A 20707-nucleotide genomic window follows, 5' to 3' on the forward strand; every position below is an offset into this window, starting at 1 on the left:
AGATAATATAGACTTTAAAATAATATTATAAATTATCAAAGAAATATATTTAATGCAAACATTCATGAATTTCCTAAATATCGATCCATAAACAATGAGTACTGTGTCTGACGTTTCAGTTTCATAGATATAGGCGTTGTAGAAGTAAGCTCGTCTTCGGTCGGTCGAAGTATTATATCGTTGATTGATGACGGCTACTAATGCATTGATTTATCGAGATTTGGAGCCGATTCACCCCGTTTACGCCTCCTAAACTAGTGATAGTTCGCGGTGTCGGTCTTGTTTCTCAAGTGTAAAGAAAAGGCTTAAAGCTGGTGTTCGACAAGTCACTTGGCAATATGCCTGCCGTAAGGGGAGATGGAATGCGAGGACTCGCAGTCTTCATATCGGATATAAGAAACTGTAAAAGTAAAGAAGCAGAAATAAAAAGAATCAATAAGGAGCTGGCAAACATAAGAAGTAAGTTTAAAGGCGACAAAACTCTCGATGGATATCAAAAAAAGAAGTATGTCTGCAAACTGTTATTCATCTTCTTGCTGGGTCACGACATCGACTTCGGACACATGGAGGCGGTCAATCTATTGTCTTCCAACAAGTATTCCGAAAAGCAGATCGGGTATCTGTTTATCTCCGTGTTGGTCAACACTAACAGTGATCTGATCAAGCTGATCATTCAGAGCATCAAGAACGACCTGCAGTCGCGCAACCCCATCCATGTCAACCTCGCCCTCCAGTGCATCGCCAACATCGGCAGCAAAGACATGGCGGAAGCTTTCTGCACAGAGATTCCTAAACTTCTTGTGTCAGGAGACACAATGGATGTTGTGAAACAGTCAGCTGCTCTCTGCTTACTCAGACTCTTCCGTAAGTCTCCTGAAATCATTCCTGGGGGTGAATGGACGTCTAGAATAATTCACTTGCTAAATGATCCCCATATGGGTGTAGTAACAGCAGCCACATCTCTCATAGATGCTTTGGTAAAGAAAAACCCAGAAGAATATAAAGGGTGTGTTACCCTGGCAGTGGCTAGGCTCAGCCGCATTGTGACTGCCAGTTACACTGACCTACAAGACTACACATATTACTTTGTACCTGCACCATGGCTCTCTGTTAAACTTTTAAGATTGTTACAAAACTACACTCCGCCTTCAGAGGAGCCTGGGGTCAGAGGTCGCCTTTCAGAATGTTTAGAAACTATCTTCAACAAGGCCCAGGAACCACCAAAGTCCAAAAAAGTCCAGCACTCAAATGCCAAGAATGCTGTTCTATTTGAAGCTATCAGTCTCATCATTCACAATGACAGTGAGCCTAACTTGCTGGTGAGAGCATGCAATCAGCTGGGACAGTTTCTCAGCAACCGTGAAACTAATTTACGTTACCTGGCATTAGAATCCATGTGCCATCTTGCAACTTCTGAATTCTCACATGAGGCAGTAAAGAAACACCAAGAAGTGGTCATTCTTTCAATGAAGATGGAAAAAGATGTCTCAGTTAGACAGCAGGCTGTTGATTTATTGTATGCTATGTGTGACAAAACAAATGCCGAAGAGATTGTACAAGAAATGTTGGCATACTTGGAGACTGCCGACTACTCCATTAGGGAAGAGATGGTGCTGAAAGTTGCCATATTAGCAGAAAAGTATGCAACTGATTTTACTTGGTACGTTGATGTAATTCTTAATCTTATAAGAATTGCTGGAGACTATGTATCTGAAGAGGTATGGTACAGAGTAATTCAGATTGTCATCAACAGGGAGGAAGTTCAAGGCTATGCAGCCAAGACCGTGTTTGAAGCCCTACAGGCACCCACATGCCATGAAAACATGGTTAAAGTAGGAGGTTACATTCTTGGTGAATTTGGTAATCTGATTGCTGGTGACACACGGTCTTCACCTTTGGTCCAATTTGAATTGCTCCACTCTAAATATCATCTGTGTTCTGCTGCAACTAGAGCTCTATTACTTTCTACATACATCAAACTTGTCAACCTGTTCCCGGAGATCAAAAATCGTGTCCAAGAAGTATTCAGAGCTGACTCCAACCTACGGTCTGCAGATGTTGAGCTACAGCAACGAGCATCTGAATATTTGCAGCTGAGTATAGTGGCTAGTTCAGATGTATTGGCTACGGTATTGGAAGAAATGCCTGCATTCCCTGAAAGAGAATCCTCTATCTTAGCAGTGCTCAAAAAGAAAAAGCCAGGCCGTATTCCTGATACTTCTGACATGAGAGAATCTAAGAGCCCTCAACCTACATCAGCAGCTGCACCAGCTGTCAACTCCACAAACAACACTAATGCGTCTAGTGCAGATCTCTTGGGATTGTCCACACCACCTGGTTCAGCTGCCCCCACTGCAGGCAATGGATTGCTTGATGTCCTAGGAGATCTCTACACCACTCCTAAAATTAGTCCAAGCAATGCTGCACAAAATAATATCAAAAAGTTCTTATTTAAAAACAATGGTGTTCTCTTTGAGAATGAATTGATTCAAATTGGAGTCAAAAGTGAATTTAGACAGAATCTAGGCAGAATTGGCCTGTTCTATGGCAACAAGACACAATTTCCAATTCAAAATGTCAATCCTGAACTGCACTGGACTGATATGCATAAATTAAATGTTCAGATGAAGCCTATGGAACCAGTTTTGGAGGCAGGAGCTCAAATCCAACAAATGTTAACTGCAGAATGCATCGAAGACTATCTGGACACTCCAAGCATGTCTGTTTCCTTTATCTACAACAATGTGCCACAAAAAATTACAATGAAGCTTCCTTTGACATTGAACAAATTCTTTGAACCTACTGAGATGAATGGTGAATCTTTCTTCGCAAGGTGGAAGAATTTGGGAGGAGAGCAGCAAAGGGCACAAAAAATCTTTAAAGCTCAAGGGGCAATAGATATTGCTGCAGCTCGCACCAAACTGGCTGGCTTTGGGATGCAACTGCTGGATGGCATTGACCCCAACCCTGATAATTTTGTATGTGCTGGCATTGTGCATACCAGAGTCCAACAAGTAGGATGTCTTATGAGATTGGAACCTAATAAACAAGCTCAAATGTTCAGACTTACAGTAAGATCTAGTAAGGAGACAGTCTCACAAGAAATTTGCGATTTACTTGCTGACCAGTTTTAATGATAAATAAAATAAATTAACGAATATGAACAACATTGTTAGTAGCAATGTTAATTGCTGTTAGGTTCACAGTTGCAGAAAATTCACAAATGCTATATGTTATATGAAGCATGTTAAAAAGTCACTTGTGAACATTGCACTGACTCAGTAGGAATTTGTAATATCTCACATTATACAATTTTGAGATGACTTTTACTTACTAACTGACAAGATAGGCTTTGTGGTTTGAAAAAGTTAAAAAATTGTTTGAGTTCATACACTATAGGGATCATATTTTCGAGTAGTCCATTACTAATAGTTCTATATATTATTATGTAACTATTCAACAATCTTTCTTGTAAATCAGATTCCATTGATAGATAAATAATATAGTATATTAGCATTTGATGGGCTATTGTATTATTTAAATTATGAAATTAAGTAAAACTTACTGACAAGTAAGTTTAGACTTAAATTGAATATATTTTTATTTAGACCATAATAGATTTTTTTATGTTTCTCTGTAATTCATATGGTACAGCGCATAATTATAATCATTTATTTGTACATAGATTTTTTATAAGGTGTGCCCAAATTTCGGCTAAGTGTTGGATGTACATTTGTTTTTCATATTAATTGAAAATAATGTATTCTATTACTATTTAATCTAAATTCAGGTGTAATGAGATATGATAAAATGTATAACATGATCATACCAAAGTTAGATGTTTTGGCTGTTATGTGGCATGATAATTCATATGTAATCATCCTGTTGGTTTATCTAAAGTATTTGCCACATGAATATAAATTCTGGGTGTGATCTGTTAGCCTATAATGAAAACTTATCATCATACAAGTTAAATATGTACCTATTTATAATTTCGGAATAACAATCCATTTGGGTGGTACTTATTTTATTTTGTAGATTTATAAAGGAGCACCACTTGGTAGGTAATATCGTGTAAGTTGATATCAAAAAATGTGATTAATTTTTGTTTGACCATTTGGAGTGTAAACCAAAATGAACTATTTTTCGCAAGGGGCGTGTAATTGTATTACCTATTTGACGTTATTAAACATTAAATTTTTAAATAATTTTTATTAGGGTTTTACGTAGCGATTAGCGATTTTTATTCGTTATACTCGAAAACAACATTATCACAAACGTTTTTTAACGTCATATATAATACAATACATAGGTACCTTACCTAAGTACCATGATGTCCATGATACGCCGTGGTACGCCTATCGCGTAAAAAAGAACAAATACTTTTTCCTAAGGAGTTTTTTTCCTAATCATAAAATTTATATAAGCAGTCGGCTATGTTTTTAATATCAAGTAAGACAATAAGGGGATGCCCGCCAAAAAACATAACAGAAATAAGGACCACCCAATTATACAAGTAGCAGATGGACTTTGTTGATGAATATTTTAGGTTTTTTTTTTATTTACTTATAATGTTCCTGTTAATTGTTAAAGTAACGTATGCTTACCAGAGATTTATTTTGAAATCGTTACGATTCAGTCGTCCTTTATATTGATAGAAAATATATTTGGTTAAGTATCGAAACATTTTTGTTATCATGTGTTATTCATACATTCCTCATATCTATTTGGTTAATATAATAAACCAAAAACTATTAGTGACTAATAATATGTATGCAATTTATTCGGACCTATAGCTACGTGAACGGAAATATACATATTTTAGGTATAATACTTGTATGTAAAGCTGGAACAAAATCCCATTGTGTCATTGTATGCGTACTGATAAGAAAAGGAAGAGAACTGAGCTCACCCAGTTATCGTTTTACATGTGAATGTACTCATATTACGAGATTAATATTGTACAATAAAATGTGGTATGTGTTATGGTTTGTTCATAGGAATCTCACCACATAGAATATCATAGTTATACCACATGATAGTGTAGGTTCGTAGATACAATTGGTATTAGGGTAAATGGCTTGGAGGAAAGTTCATGTATGACCAGTTGGTCGCGAAAGAGTATTAAACATATAATGTTTAACATTGAGTAGGGAGCATAGTAACATTTACTTTGCATGGTAGGTGATTAAAGAGTAGTAAGAATATTCACAACAAATTGTTTATGCATAACTTAATCTCGTTAAAACACGTATGAAAATTATATGTATATTATGAAAGTAAGAATGTGTATACTTGCTTATTTGATAAATACCTTCAGTGTATTGTGTGTGAGTTGAATATCAAAATGTACAATATCGCATGGTTAATAAATTGAGCGTGATACATAGATTATATAGAAGTTCGTTTCCGCGCTTGAAGCCACTTTGTAATTGTCTAACGAAATATTTATCCAATATATAATATATTTAAATTGAATTGTTTTTCATTTAAACCTACAATGTATGCATGAAGAAAAAGGACAAATTACACAAATCACATCTTTAATATTAAATCAATGAATGCACTTACTTAATGACATTAGAATTATCTTATTTTCCTTAAATATTTCTACGTAAACGCTTAAGTTAATCGAACCACTCTTCAACATTTGGGGAGTTCTCCAGCACATCATTTGACTCACTGTAACAATAAATAATTTCTTATTAGTCAGTTTACCTAAGCAAGAAGTTAAGGTTAACGGTTTTCGGGGTAGATTATAAAAAAAACAACGGGTTGCACTCCGGGAGTGCTGGCAGAAGTGAAAACTCAATGACACTAACACTTTTTCGATCAGGTCACGTGTCCGTCTTACGCTGTCGGGAGTTTAACATTTTTTCCCCATCACAAAAAGTGCACAGCGCTAAAGAAGTTTTCAATTCAAAAATTATGAAGCAGTAAACAATTAGAATTGTCATGTGACAGACCTTGCAACAACTTAATACATCCTCGAATATCTCTCTACGCTCATGGTGCTGCTTAACCCTTTTCTAGGCAGGTGTAGGAAAAAAATCCAAATACGTATATCTCAAATAGTAGTATTGCATTGGTGATTAAAATTAAAAGTCTAATTTTGTATTAGTTAAATCCAAATTGAACCTTAAATCGGAACGCTAAGTTTGAAATTATATTTACACGTATGTAGTGGCAAGTAAAATGATAACGCTGCTGGGTTCTGGGATTGAACAAGATGGATAATATCATTCATATCTGATTTTCATTAGGTAGGTAGGTACTAGGTAGGCTACGAATTTATAAATAAAATTCGGTATCGTCTTGGGTCGTCCCATTCGTTTTTCGTCAAGTTCTTAAATTAGTCCTATTCTGTTTTCGTCACTCATTCTACATTCGTCACAATCGTCGGTGGCTTTCAGTGTAGAATGAGTGACGAAAGCAGAATAGGACTAATTTAAGAACTTGACGAAAAACGAATGGGACGACCCAAGACGATACCTAAAATTCTATCCCTGTCACGCGATATTATATAACATTTTATAACAGCTAATGTGGGAGTGAGAGCAGGAACATCATTACGAAAATTTTAGCGGCGTTAACAATAGGAAGTTCGTGGAATTGCATTGCATTGTTTTGTTTTTAAATCGAACGAAACAAAACCAACTCTGTTCCATTTAAATTCATTGTAGGTAATATTTTACTTCATGGGGGGGGGGGACCTATCTCAGGGCCAAACAGATCTTGTTAGGCTTTAACTGTCTACGGAGGATTTTGCTTCTAATAATACTAATAATATTTGCATCCTCACCTGTCAAGTGATGGGTCGTTACTAAACATCTCCGTAGGTACAGTTGGCGGCGCTCGCTCAGGCAGCAGCTCCACATAGGACTGCCGCGACTGCAGATGTCGCTCCACCTCCTCGGGCGTCATGTGCCCGTCCCCGGGCGACAGGCCGAAGCCGAGAGCGGGGGACGCCTTTGACAACATGGCCATGTTGGTTTGATGCTGAAAAAAATCCGTTATCTGTAATGTTTTTACTTGCTTTCTATGCTAAGAGGAATTATGGCAATAGGCAATTTGAACGCCTATTACATATGACGCGCCATCGTAAACTTTATTGGAACGCATGAAGGTCTATATTACACCGTAACCTTGCGTTTTCGTTAACTCTGTAGGTACTACGAACCGAGGTTCTAACAAACAACCTCTGGTGTGGAATTCGCACACCTTACACCACCTTTTAAGAGCGCTATTACATTTCGGCGTTGAGCGAGTTTAGGTATTTTACGCGCTGCGGCAGGCCGTGCGAGCTCAGTATGCCGATCCCTTCTACCACACTCGCACTACAATGATGGATTAAACATTCTTGATCCTTCGCGAAGCATATTGAAATCAACCATAACAACACTAACTGTACTTAACTTTTAAAGTTCTAAAACTGTTATTTGGTAAGTACGAAAATACTAAATGCAGTGCAAATGTACATAGGGGCTGTTCATAAATTACGTCATCTATTTTTGACGATTTTTGACCCCCTCCCCCACCCCTCAAATCATCCAAAAATCAAGCTTCGGATGAATCTGTTTCCTCCTACGTCATGTTACTCATCCGATGTCCAGACCCCCCCCCCCCCACTCCTCCCATTTGAAACGACGTAATTTATGAATAGCCCCATACTCGTACTTATGAAGGTATATTACTCGAAAGAAATTATAGGTACCTACTCGCTTATTTACATGTTTCGTCATTGCATTTGGTACCTATAGGTTGTAAAGTTTGTATCAACGAGGGTTTAAAAATGAACTGGTACTGAGGATCTGATGATGATTAAGGTGGTCACGGATACCAATCAACCATGTAGTAACATGATTAGGCTCGTTTGATTCGTCTCAACAAGATCTTTGACACTGAAGATACACAGGGTCTGATGATGGAGCTGGAAGGTGGCCACGGGTACCAGTCTATCATGTAACTAAACAACTTCGTGTTTGGGCTCGTTTGATTCGTCTCAACAAGATCTTTGACACAAGACAGTACTCAGGGTCTGATGATGGAGCTGGAAGGTACCATTACCAATCAACCATGCAACTAAACCACATCGTGTTTAGGATCGTTTGATTCGTCTCAACAAGATCTTTGACACTAGGTGATACTCAGAGTCTGATGATGGAGCTGGAAGGTGGTCACCGGTACCAATCAACCATGCAACTAAACCACTTCGTGTTTAGGCTCGTTTTATTCGTTTCAACAAGATCTTTGACACAAGATAGTACTCAGGGTCTGATGATGGAGCTGGAAGGTGGCCACGGGTACCAGTCTATCATGTAACTAAACAACTTCGTGTTTGGGCTCGTTTGATTCGTCTCAACAAGATCTTTGACACAAGACAGTACTCAGGGTCTGATGATGGAGCTGGAAGGTACCATTACCAATCAACCATGCAACTAAACCACATCGTGTTTAGGATCGTTTGATTCGTCTCAACAAGATCTTTGACACTAGGTGATACTCAGAGTCTGATGATGGAGCTGGAAGGTGGTCACCGGTACCAATCAACCATGCAACTAAACCACTTCGTGTTTAGGCACGTTTTATTCATCTCAACAAGATCTTTGACACAAGGTAGTACTCAGGGTCTGATGATGGAGCGCGAAGGTGGCGACGGGTACCTGTCTATCATCATCAGCTCCATCATCAGACCCTGAGTAGTATCTTGTGTCAAACATCTTATTGTGACGAATCAAACGAGCCCAAACACGAAGTGGTTCAGTTACATGGTAGACTGGTACCCGTGGCCACAGTCCAGCTCCATCATCAGACCCTGAGTACTAACTTGTGTCAAAGATCTTGTTGCGACGAATCGAACGAAGCCAAACACGAAGTGGTTTAGTTGCATGGTTGATTGGTACCGGTCACCACCTTCCGGATCCATCATCAGACCCTCAGTACTACCTTGTGTCAAAGATCTTGTTGCGACAAATCAAACGAGCCCAAACACGAAGTGGTTCAGTTACATGGTAGACTGGTACCCGTGGCCACCTTCTAGCTCCATCATCAGATCCTGAGTACTATCTTGTGTCCAAGGTCTTGTTGAGACGAATCAAACGAGACTAAACACGAAGTGGTTTAGTTGCATGGTTGATTGGTACCGGTGACCACCTTCCGGCTCCAACATCAGACCCTGAGTACTATCTTGTGTCAAAGATCTTATAGAAACGAATAAAACGAGCCCAAACACGAAGTGGTTTAGTGGCATGGTTGATTGGTACCGGTGACCACCTGCCGGCTCCATCATCAGACCCTGAGTACTATCTTAAGTCAAAGATCTTGTTGAGACGAATAAAACGAGCCTAAACACGAAGTGGTTTAGTTGCATTGTTGATTGGTACTGGTCACCACCTTCCGGCTCCATCATCAGACCCTGAGTACTATCTTAAGTCAAAGATCTTGTTGAGCCGAATCAAACGAGCCCAAACACGAAGTGGTTTAGTTGCATGGTTGATTGGTACCGGTGACCACCTTCCGGCTCCATCATCAGACCCTGAGTATTATCTTGTGCCAAAGATCTTGTTGAGACGAATCAAACGAGCCCAAACACGAAGTGGTTTAGTTGCATGGTTGATTGGTACCGGTGACCACCTTCCGGCTCCATCATCAGACCCTGAGTACTATCTTAAGTCAAAGATCTTGTTGAGACGAATAAAACGTGCCTAAACACGAAGTGGTTTAGTTGCATTGTTGATTGGTACTGGTGACCACCTTCCGGCTCCATCATCAGACCCTGAGTACTATCTTAAGTCAAAGATCTTGTTGAGCCGAATCAAACGAGCCCAAACACGAAGTGGTTTAGTTGCATGGTTGATTGGTACCGGTGACCACCTTCCGGCTCCATCATCAGACCCTGAGTACTATCTTGTGTCAAAGATCTTGTTGAGATGAATAAAACGAGCCTAAACACGAAGTGGTTTAGTTGCATGGTTGATTGGTACCGGTGACCACCTTCCGGCTCCATCATCAGACCCTGAGTACTATCTTGAGTCAAATAAATACATATAGAATGTCAGGTCGTTTCAAATATTTTTAATCCTGTCCGGTAGTTTATTAAACTGTACCATTATAAATTATAATACTATAAAAACAGTGCTAGGATCAAAGTCTCTCGTTGCGGTTTACATGCACACAGTATAGCGTTTTACACGGCGCCCGCCGCACACAATGATAAAAAACCTCGTCGTCGCCGTTCAAAATGTGCGGAGCCGACCGACACACGTCCTACCTCTACAAGCTCTGCCGCGGCACTGAGCTGGCGCAGCGCGCGTCATCGGTAATATAGAGTAGTTTTCAAAAAATTGCCAAAAAATTATAGTAGAATTTCATAAACACTAATGTATACCAACAGTATAAGCAAACGTTGCAGATTGCTTAAGTATGAAAATGACTTCGATATTAAGTAGATTTTCGTAGGAATTGACACTTGTTTCGGAGAGAAAATCGAGTTCGTTTTACTTTGATTTTCTCTTTCTCAAAGGTATGTAGGAAAAATATAGTTTGATATGCCTAAAGTACAGGGTATTAGTAATACAAAATAGCCAGGTTTAGCAGAGTAAAATTCTCAACATTTCCAAATAAGAGCTCGCCATTCAGTGCTTCACGGGGTTTTTCGGAAACGACCATCAGAAAAAAAATCATTACTAATTTAATAAGTCCTTTTTCTAATATTTACAACGATATTTATAAAGATAAGAAGACGCTTTTACTGGAACAAGTACTCATTGTTTCTAATAATGAGCGCAAAGTCCTGAATTTCGTCGACTAGTATCATCAATTTTGCATTATTTCGACTTTTCTTGTAAGAGCGCTCTTAACTTGACGAGTTACCTACTTAAAATAGAATCGTAGGTATCCATATCACAAAAAACTGAATGAAATCAATGCTATGTGAACTACCTGTACTTATAATGAACATCTTTGGTAGTTCGTGCGTCTATTCGTTCGTTCGTTTCTATTGCTCTATTTTGCAAGAGGGATAGACGAACCAAAAAAATATTCACTGATTTGATTATAACCCGGGGCTATTAAAGAGGATAGGAAGTGCAAATACCTAATGGGGTGGGCAACTGTCAAAGGTTTGCATAGATGGCGCCATCATAGCTTGCCCCTTTTTCTATGAGATTTGGGCTAAAGGGCTGGGCATCCAGAGCATAAAATTCCATAAAAAAAAATTTGACAATTCTAGGGATTGACAGGGCAAGCTATGCTGTTGCCATCTGCTAAATACTTCGACCGGCCAACCCCATTGCATTAACTATGCAAGAAAGTAGCGTATTTTATACTTACAAGATGTGTAGTATTAGGAGGCTTTTTAGGAACGACTGCTCTTTTTCTTTTCACAGGGTTGGCATTCTTGTTGGGTGTGGCAGCAGCAGAGACAGTTTGGTGGGCAGCACTCGCTTCGATTTTCTTTCTGGAAGATATTTAGAGAATTGAGCAAAATTATTTATGTTTTCATACAGGAAAGTATAACATTTCGTACAGTAGAATTAAGCGAAAGCAGAGAGTGAGAGAAAGGGACCTTAAGAGCTAGTGATTCAACCTCTTTGTATATAGTCTCAATAACTCATGTTCGCAGTTAACAAATTATACACCTAAACCTTCGTAACGAATCACTCTATTGATAGGTGAGAACCATATAAAAATCCGTTCAGTAGTTTTTGAGTTTATCGTGAACAAACATACAAACAGACAGACTCGGCGGGGACTTTGTTTTATAAGATGTAGTAATTATATTATGTAGTTTACACTCCTTACCTTTTCAAAGCATCCGCACGGTTGTAATCTGCATCATCAGAGGATTCTGTTTCGTCACTCTCTGAAGTGCTGCTATCAGGCTTCTCATACTGCAGCAGCCTATCGAGGAGGAAGCTGCGATCCCGGGACACCTTAAGGAGTCTCTTCTGGCTGCATCTCAGAGCATCTTGGAAGCACTCATTTTCCTGTAGAGGGAGAATCTTTAATTATTATCAAAATGTGCTGTTAATGTTCTGATAAAATGGTATTTTTATACTAGGTTATAGGTTTCCGCAACTCTACGTCATATTATTGCATGACGGGTTGGCGGCACTATTCTTGCCAACCCAACTCTACCAAGAAGCCTAGCAGACCCTTGACGTTGCCGACGACTTCTGGGAGAGACCACGGTGAACCGAGGTGTTGTGCCCAGTATTTTGCCACCCCTGGGCATTTTTATGCTATCTCCACCTTCTTAATTAATTTGCTTGGATTAGCAAATTGCCATATACTGTAAAAGTACATAACTTTGCCCACCATGTCACAGTTCAGTTAAAGCTAAGTATCTAAAAAGTAGTTACAGATAAACTTTCTTCAGAAAATAACTTAATAGTAGTTACAGATACACTTTCTGAAGAAAGTTTCAGAACTAAACTGTGACACAGTGGGCAAAGTTTTATACTTTTATGGTACAGATAAATATCATCAGCCGAGCTAGTCACAAGCTCTGTGTTTAATATCCACAATGCTAGCTTATCACTACAAAAAGTACCTATAGAGCTCACATAAATAAGATATTTCAGCTTTTTCTTAAGTGTAAGGTAATGTGACTTGTAGTTAGTCTCCGGCTCAGGTTCGCTGCTGCTGTCACTGGAGTAGTCTTCGCGCGGCGGCGGCTGCGGCTCTGCGGGCACGTTGTTGCTGATGCTAGCGGCCTCGCTCGCCTGCATATTGGCTATGGAGCGGCAATACCACCCGTCCAACATTTTCTGCAAAATAATATTAGTTCAATGTCATACCTCATACTAACACTATTAAACTGAGAGCTGTAGCTTAGATTTCCACTGATAAACGGCTGATAGACGCCCGGATCTATTAATAAAGGTAATATAGTAAACTAATTAGAGGGGGTTTGTTGCTTTCGAAATTGTATACCTTTTTCTGTGGCTAGCTCTAAAACTTTGACGGTTACGATATATTTAAATATGAGTAGAAAGGAACTTATTAAGTTATGTTAACTATTTTATTCTTAGTATATAAGACACAATCGATAAAAAATTTAAAAGAAATATTATTATGAACATACTATGAAATAGTGACATTGTTGTACCTTAGTATAATTTTCTGACGCCAGCCTGTTAGTTTTAAAAACTAGCTCAGCAAAATTCCTATTATATGACTAAGAAACGTGTTATTAAATGTTATTTATCCAGTTTTATAGGTATGTATAATCAAAACTTAAACAAAAATAGTAACCTCATCCTCAATGTTTGACAACGAATATGACAGTTTTGATTTTGACAGACAGTTTTTTTTTTTCGAACGTTCCAAAACGTATCGAACGTTGTAAAAATACAATGAAATGACGTCATGTGTCATAGGCCAAATGAAACAAATAACCATAAAAAAACTACGAGAATGCTATAGCATTCGTGTCCGCAAATATCAATTATACTCTGGGACACCCACTTTGTCAGTAGAAACAGGCGGCAAATTTAAAAAATGTGGGCGAAAGGATTGATTTCTCATATAAAGTTTTAATTAAAAACATACATCTATCTCATTCTAACGGACAAGTGCGTCTTGTATAGCTGGTCAAGCAGATCTTGTTAGTAAAAAAAGACGCGAAATTCAAATTTTCTATGGGACGATATCCCTTCGCGCCTACATTTTTCTAATTTGCCGCCTTTTTCTACTGACAAGATCTGCTTGACCAGCTATAGTTTACCGTTGTTGTAAACTAATCAAATCTATATTATTGTTACATGTATATGTATAGCCCCCTTAAAGTTTAAGAAAAATCATTATAATTTAATATCTATAGACCAACTATAGACCCCTTAAAAGTCAGAAAATATATCAGTGCATCTCGTTTGCACATGTGCGATTACGTATGTATACATCTCATTCATTTATGTTTGTATCCGCCGTCTATACAACCTCTATCAGTGGTCATTGATTTAAAAATTTTGATAATTTTCCGGAAGAGGTCGCTTCTAGCGCTGAAACAGAAAAGTCATTCAGACATAAAAAGGTGTGTCCAAAATACTCACGTCCATTGCTTGCTTGGATCTTGTCAACTCTGTCTAAGTTTCATACTTTTGTGCAATGTATTACGTTTAATTTTGTGACGTTTATTGCAACGGTAAAACTGTGGATATCGCAGTAAGGTGGTATTATTCGCCTGAATTAAATGAGTGGGTTTCTGATAGGATTTACTTTTTGGTGAATACCAATTGGAATTTAGCTTCATTTCAGGGAGCACATTATACTGTCAGTCGAAATTGAACCTTAATTGTACCGCATGTGCTGCTTCAGCTGAGTGTGGGCCGTGCTTGTCGCGGTCAATCGGTGCCGGATTTGTTCCTCGTGTTGTGATGGCTCTCGGAAGTGAAGTGAATGATGATAATTCTACAAAAAATACTTCTCAAAAAGTGAAAAACGGTTCGGCTAGCAACAATGTGAAGGACAAGAGTGGTAGCGAGAATGTTATCAAAGGTAAGTTTTAATTTTATAAATGTTCATGCATTCAGTTATGTAACATTGAGCATGGTTATTACTAGATTCTATTATTTTAACTATGTTTCCTTAGCCTGAACAAAGTGCATCCAGTCAAAATTTTAGGTCATGTGACGCCCAAATTTTGTAGTTCAGTATCATGTGATCAGCTTGCTCTCTTGTGCACTTTGCACGCAATTCTCTGATATCTGAAAAATTGCAAGTATATTTTGTACTAGTTTAAATGTTTTTATTAATTATGTAGTTAACTCGAAGACAATTTTGTTGCTGCACATAGGTCCCATGTAATACTTGTAAGAAGTTGTGTAATGATTACATATTCAAGGTAATGTCATTCATTGTCATATTATTCGTTTTTACTACTCCTCAACATTAATAAGCGCAATACGGGTGATATTTGAGCAAAGATTAGTCTGCATGTGGTAACTATTATTACTATTAACATAGGAAAGGCTTATCATATCTAGTTGAACAGCTTGTTATTCAAGTATACAGTGGGGCAGGCAGTTAATGTGCAATCTTAATACATACACAACAAAATATTATACTTGCCAATGTAGTACTGTGATCCATGACCTATTGTGCCCTTAATTTCTACCTTTGAATAAAACCAATATTATGATTCTATGTTGCTTGATAAAGAACAATTTACTGTTGTCTTCTAGACTGCCCTTTTAAAGACTAGAGTAACAGAAGTAGAAAATAGAATTAGTTTTTACTAACATTATTTCAGTAATCAATACTATTTAGAAGTCTTTTAGGAAAAGAGACCTCCCAATTTTTACAGGTGATTCAGAGATCAGTTATCAAATAAATTTAAACTAATACACTTAATGCTTTGAATACCCGTATTATACAGAAGATTTATGAGAATAATTTATTAGAACTCCTTACAAATGTTTAGACTCTAGGTATTTCCTTATAGAAAACTTTATGCAACTTCCTTAAAGTGTATAACATTAATTAGCATATAAACATCCTTACACACATCTTTAGTGTTGATATAATATGTATATAATCATTATACCCTCTAGACATTCAAAAGTTTTAAAAAAGGCCTTGAATTCCATCTTTTTTCAGACAAACAAAATTTGTCTTGTAAGGTTTTGTATTGACGTTGGCTAGGGCTAGGGGTATAATTTTCTTACATTAATATTTGCTATTGCTAATTAACTGGATAATTACCGTTGCTATGGATAATCAAGAATTGTAGAAGCTAAGCTATTAGTGTTTTTTTTATAATTGCGAAAAGTACAGTGGTTATTTATTACACAAACAATAATTACACATGACTAGACAAATTGATGAAAAAACACCTAAAATAGGAGTCTTTTTTTATTCCGTCTATTAGATATAATAAACAAAAAAGTCAGTCTTTCTATTCTATTGATTCTGTTTATTCTTGATGCCACAGGGTTATCTCATGACACCTAATTATTGTATTTAGGGCAACTAATTGTGATATCCTTATGAGCCAGTTATCCATTTGAATAACAAGAGATGTGAGTGGCATTCAGAATATTTGACTGAGCCAAGGATTATATAAACCTTTAATCTCCTTAGTATTATTATCTTTGTGGTTATAGCTCTTGACAAATGAATAAACAATACCAATAATGTACAGTCAAGAACACAAATATCTATACAAGTATAACCAATAGAAATTCTTATTTTAGTAAATGTATGAATTTTCATGTTCTGCCATATTTAATTCATCAGTCATCATACTCGTTTTGGCACAACGTAGCATAATGAGGATATTGATACATCACATTTTTATTTCCACCTTTTTCTCTATAAAATATAAAAATCTATATTTTTCCTTCTCTTTAGTGTTTATCATTATTTTCAGGTCTATCTATCATCTTTTTCTAGCTGTTTTGCATATATATTATGGGTTTCTTTTTGTTTGCTTTGCTATCCATCAGTTAATGTTGTTTTCCCTAATTGCATTTAAAAAAATATCCAAAAATTTCCAAATTATGTTCTCCTAATGTGTCATGCTCATTAGGTAATGATAACTAAAAGTTGCTAAAAGGCAATTGAAGCTCATATTTAGGGATCAGTATCCTATTATGAAAATAAATGATATGATATGATAATATGAAAATGGTTTTTAGATTAGGAACTCCACTTTAGTCCAATCTATCCAATTTGACTACCTATTTTTTGTTTGGGTCATGTCATGTAAGTTCACATTTTTGCTAAGTAATAAAATAACTGTAGTATCATTCATTACCATCATTTTTTGTTTGCTTTTCGCAAATGGGTCATTCCATAATAAACGCTACCAAGGGTTCAAAAATGAAAACTGGTTTAAGAAGTCAACACTAACCTTTTTCCATAGAAAACATACCCAACCTTCATGCCAGAAAAAAAACCCCAAAAAAAATAGTTTTTTTATGGTAGCTCCTGTACAAAAAAAATATTTTTAAATTTTTTTCGCATTTAATCCTGTGATGTGGGGTGTCGTTGGATAGATCTTTCAATGAATAGGTGTCACCATCAACCATTTTTTGATTAAGTGAATATTTTCGGAAATATTCGCAACGAAAGAAAATAATTATGATATCTTCGAGAAACAGTTTTTATTGTTAAGATTAATGTATTTTATAATAATTCAGCATTTATTACTTATGATTTTAATCGAATTTATTAAAAAGACAATAATTTCAATAAAATGAGCCATAATTTCGGATAAATCTGTCTTAATTTCGTACTCGTAACACCCGAAACGAACCATGAGTAACACCCGAAACAGGTAATTAATTCTATTAAAATTAAATAATAAGTGATACTAAGTGTTACTTCAGTGTTTCAGTAGGCTATACTAACTATTATTACTTGACATAAATAAAATTGGAGGTTACTTGACAAAATTCGCTAAATTATGCATTTTTGTACTGATGGTCAGAAGGTATAGGCCAATTCGCGTAACGCCCGAAACAGCTACTTTGTAGTGATTCTCTCGTTATTGCTCTTATACTTTAATTATGTGTGTACAAGAAAAGATAATATTATCGAAGTAGTAGATGAATCAATAGTTATAACCTCCTAGTTCCTGTTACAATATCGAATAAAACCTTATTTTATGAGTTCAAGTGTAACAACCGAAACGGTGGAATGACCCAAATATGTTTCTGTGATGTTTAGAGCTATGATTCTGTGATATAAAATAATTTGGATACAGTGGGATAACTAGATAATAAGTCTTAGTATGAGAAAACTTTCAACTTAAGACTGAAGTTGTTGCCTGTAACCTCCAAAAGTTTGTCTGTCTTTGACCCTTGAAAAGGATAAAATGAGATACAAATAGTGTAGTATGCTTAGCATAATAATATCTTTACTTTAAAATAGACATTGTTCCTTTACAATATTATATCCGGTTCTTTTTACGTTATCTTATCTAAGGTTAGATGCAGGGGATATGACTGTAATGTACGTCATCTAACCCTAGAAAATAAGGTGTATATTTAGTTTTGGAGAATAGTTTGGTTTGGCCAATTTTTGCCTAGGTGTTTTTAATAAAAAAAACTATTGAGATAAGTACCTATTCATAGAAAAACTTATATCAATACAAGAGATATCCATAAACAATGAAATCCCTAATTTTTATAGCAAAACATAATGTTATTTGAAAATCCTACGTGCCTACTTTAAGGCTCCGTCACACAGGTGCGTTTTGCGAGCGGCACGTGAGCGGGGCGCCGCTTTTACATATAAAACGCTCACGCCCTGCCTGGAAAACGCGCCTGTGTGACGGAACCTTTAGTGTACCTACACTAAATATCGCAGAGGCGGCCTTAACCTTTGCGAGGCACCGGGCAGCATATTTTTGCGAGCTCCTCGCTTTTTGTACAAAGTATAAAAGAGGATAGGCTAAAAAACAGCCTAGGGAAACTACTTGATTTGATACAACATCTTTTGATCGCCTCCTAGCTCTGCTGTCCTGAAGCTCGGCCTCTGGTCTTCCGATGCGCCTATGAAACAACTAACCAGTGTCGTGTCTGAATTCTAACCTCCTGCAGCTCTGCCCTCGGCCTGGCACCGTGGCACAGAAGACTCACTCTCTAACAAAACGCGTCTGTTACGATCAGCACAGATATGGCCGCTAGGTGGCGACAGCGCCACGCGCGGCTTATGGCTTTCCCCAAAATTGGGGCGGAACGGACATACTTTTAGCTACCTGTAGCAAAGCGACGAAATCGCGGAGTGAGCCACGCCTGACCATGGTCCAAATGCTTGCTGAATTTATATTTTAAAGTCAACCCGACGATTTGGAAGTGGGTGAAACTTGACTTGCAAAATCTGGATAATGATAACGTCGTAATCCCAACACTATTAAATTAACTTTTCTGTAATCTTATGTCGTTGCTATAATGTACAAAGACTCAGTACCTATTTAGGCGTGTCGGCGATAGTAATTACGAAGTACTATCCAAATCAATAATACCTAAGTACCTATAACACGACAACGAAACCTGAAAACGGTCATGCCTGTATTCAAATTAAAGCACGTCCTTAAATAATTAGTTTTACATTTTTTGTGCACACCATTGACTGCTCTAAGCGACGACGACAAAAAAAAGATAGAACCAGTAGATGCCCCCCAGGTCTTTCACACGTGTTTATCATATGTTTGTCGAAGGTATCTTTTGACACAGTGGGCCCGGCATATCACCGGGAGACATGATTGATTACGTAATTAAATTACGTTTCTTGTTTTCGTTGCGATACGATGGATGGAGGCCGCAGAATCGTGATAAGAAATGTAACACAGAATATGATACTAACCATTTATGCGTTAGCGTTATAATAGTATTTATTCTTCTATTGTTACCTGAATTATCTTGGATACATATCGACGCTTATCATGAATAGTGGCACAACTCAAAATGAAATGCTATTGCATTTAATATTCTATCTTTTACTGGTAAGATTTAAAATCGAACGGCATTTCATTTTGTTTTATGCCACTATTCATGATAAGCAACGATATATGAGTTTCCATCGGAGAAGGGTCCTAATGCTTAATATGCAATAAGGACCATCCTATCAGAATTTCTGTTGAAATTTCAGATGAAGAGGTCCTTATTGCACTTGAAGCATAAGGACCGAACCACGAACTCATAAGTAAAACCTATTTCTAAAGGCGCCTGTAAAAATACGTTTCACTTATGACTCTTATGAGTTATCCGAGCATATGTGACCGATTTTAGTATGCAAATTACGAGCGCGGCGTTCAATGTATATGGGCCAAAATTTAAAGAACGCCAAAAATGTTTCAATTTACAATTTCCTCTTATAGTTGATGCCCCACTTAATTTGGTTCTGGGAATGAATAGTCCCATCCTATGAATAACTCGACCGCTATAATTTTATAGCGTGTGTGGCCGAGGGATCCTCTCTCGTTTAGGGCTTTACAGCCACGAACGCAAGTGTCGCATGTCGTGACCGGGATCCTGCGTAAAACATTTGACACAGACACACTGATGATAAAGGCCTATTATATATAATTTTTAGAGACCTTTTTAGTTTTTGTAATCCCAGGCGTATGTGTATCTTTTTCGTACACTTCATTAAGTAAAGATATGAAAGAGCTACGCTACATTTGCTGCATACATGCTCAGTTCTTTGTTGTTTTGAGTTTTTTTATAGGTTTTTTTTTTAAAGTGCTACTCAACCTGCGCGTAGGTCACATTAAAAGTAATAATAGCGTCGAGCACTCATCGACAATTTAACAATTCACATTGTATTGATTGTATTATGGTGTAACCATTGTCGAACCCCTGTATCTCGCTTTCATTTTACTAGACTGATTATTGTGTGCACTCTTCCGATGTAAACATGTACCTTGTTATTTCATTTTAATTTCGACTATACTTCCGTTTATCCGTTTGAATATTAAGCGGGTTGGTTTCACCACCACACGCTAGTTATATAATTTGCATAAGAGATACTTATTGTATGTATGTAGTTGCTATTTAAAGAACTATATTTATGGTATGATATTTATTTATTTTAAGTACCTACCTAATTATGGGTAGACATGTAAATTGAAAAAGTTTTCCACCGTATTCCATGAACATATTCGTTCGGACAACGCAACGGAATTAATTACATACCGATTACTTTAAGCCGATATACCTAATTCCCTATGTTATTCCAGATGTTATTCTCTTAGTCA

The 20707-nt window shown here is 37.1% G+C and overlaps 3 protein-coding genes across 3 annotated transcripts in view; 2 read left to right on the plus strand and 1 right to left on the minus strand.

Annotated features, from left to right (window-relative positions):
- Positions 1–115: 115 nt before the first annotated feature.
- On the plus strand, positions 116–5478 carry LOC134796072 (AP-2 complex subunit alpha). Its single transcript, XM_063768006.1, has one exon. The coding sequence runs from the start codon at positions 339–341 to the stop codon at positions 3132–3134; it is 2796 nt and encodes a 931-aa protein (XP_063624076.1). The 5' UTR covers positions 116–338; the 3' UTR covers positions 3135–5478.
- Positions 5479–5526: 48 nt separating this feature from the next.
- Positions 5527–13268, minus strand: LOC134796074 (INO80 complex subunit E). The gene is made up of 6 exons (XM_063768008.1): positions 13112–13268; positions 12567–12770; positions 11803–11987; positions 11332–11458; positions 6803–6999; positions 5527–5682 (listed from the first exon to the last, which is right to left on the minus strand). The coding sequence occupies exons 2-6, from the start codon at positions 12765–12767 to the stop codon at positions 5628–5630; spliced, it is 765 nt and encodes a 254-aa protein (XP_063624078.1). The 5' UTR covers positions 12768–12770; positions 13112–13268; the 3' UTR covers positions 5527–5627.
- An 878-nt stretch (positions 13269–14146) lies between these two features.
- LOC134796100 (clustered mitochondria protein homolog) overlaps positions 14147–20707 on the plus strand; it is a 64733-nt gene continuing 58172 nt past the window's right edge. Inside the window, exon 1 of the mRNA XM_063768057.1 lies at positions 14147–14499. Within this exon, the coding sequence (XP_063624127.1) occupies positions 14379–14499 (121 nt within the window). The 5' untranslated portion in view covers positions 14147–14378. The remainder of the gene's footprint in view (positions 14500–20707) is intronic.

This window comes from Cydia splendana, chromosome 13, assembly GCF_910591565.1.
Source record: "Cydia splendana chromosome 13, ilCydSple1.2, whole genome shotgun sequence".
Lineage (NCBI taxonomy): Eukaryota > Metazoa > Arthropoda > Insecta > Lepidoptera > Tortricidae > Cydia > Cydia splendana.

What these genes read in the sequence shown, in the direction of transcription:
- LOC134796072 (XM_063768006.1), top strand. Translation starts at nt 339, where the DNA reads ATGCCTGCCGTAAGGGGAGATGGAATGCGAGGACTCGCAGTCTTCATA.
- LOC134796074 (XM_063768008.1), bottom strand. Translation starts at nt 12,767, where the DNA reads ATGTTGGACGGGTGGTATTGCCGCTCCATAGCCAATATGCAGGCGAGC. An exon ending in AGCTGAAATATCTTATTTAT is followed by an intron (nt 11,988 to 12,566) that starts GTGAGCTCTATA and finishes CTCCCTCTACAG; the next exon opens with GAAAATGAGTGCTTCCAAGA. An exon ending in CGTGCGGATGCTTTGAAAAG is followed by an intron (nt 11,459 to 11,802) that starts GTAAGGAGTGTA and finishes AATATCTTCCAG; the next exon opens with AAAGAAAATCGAAGCGAGTG.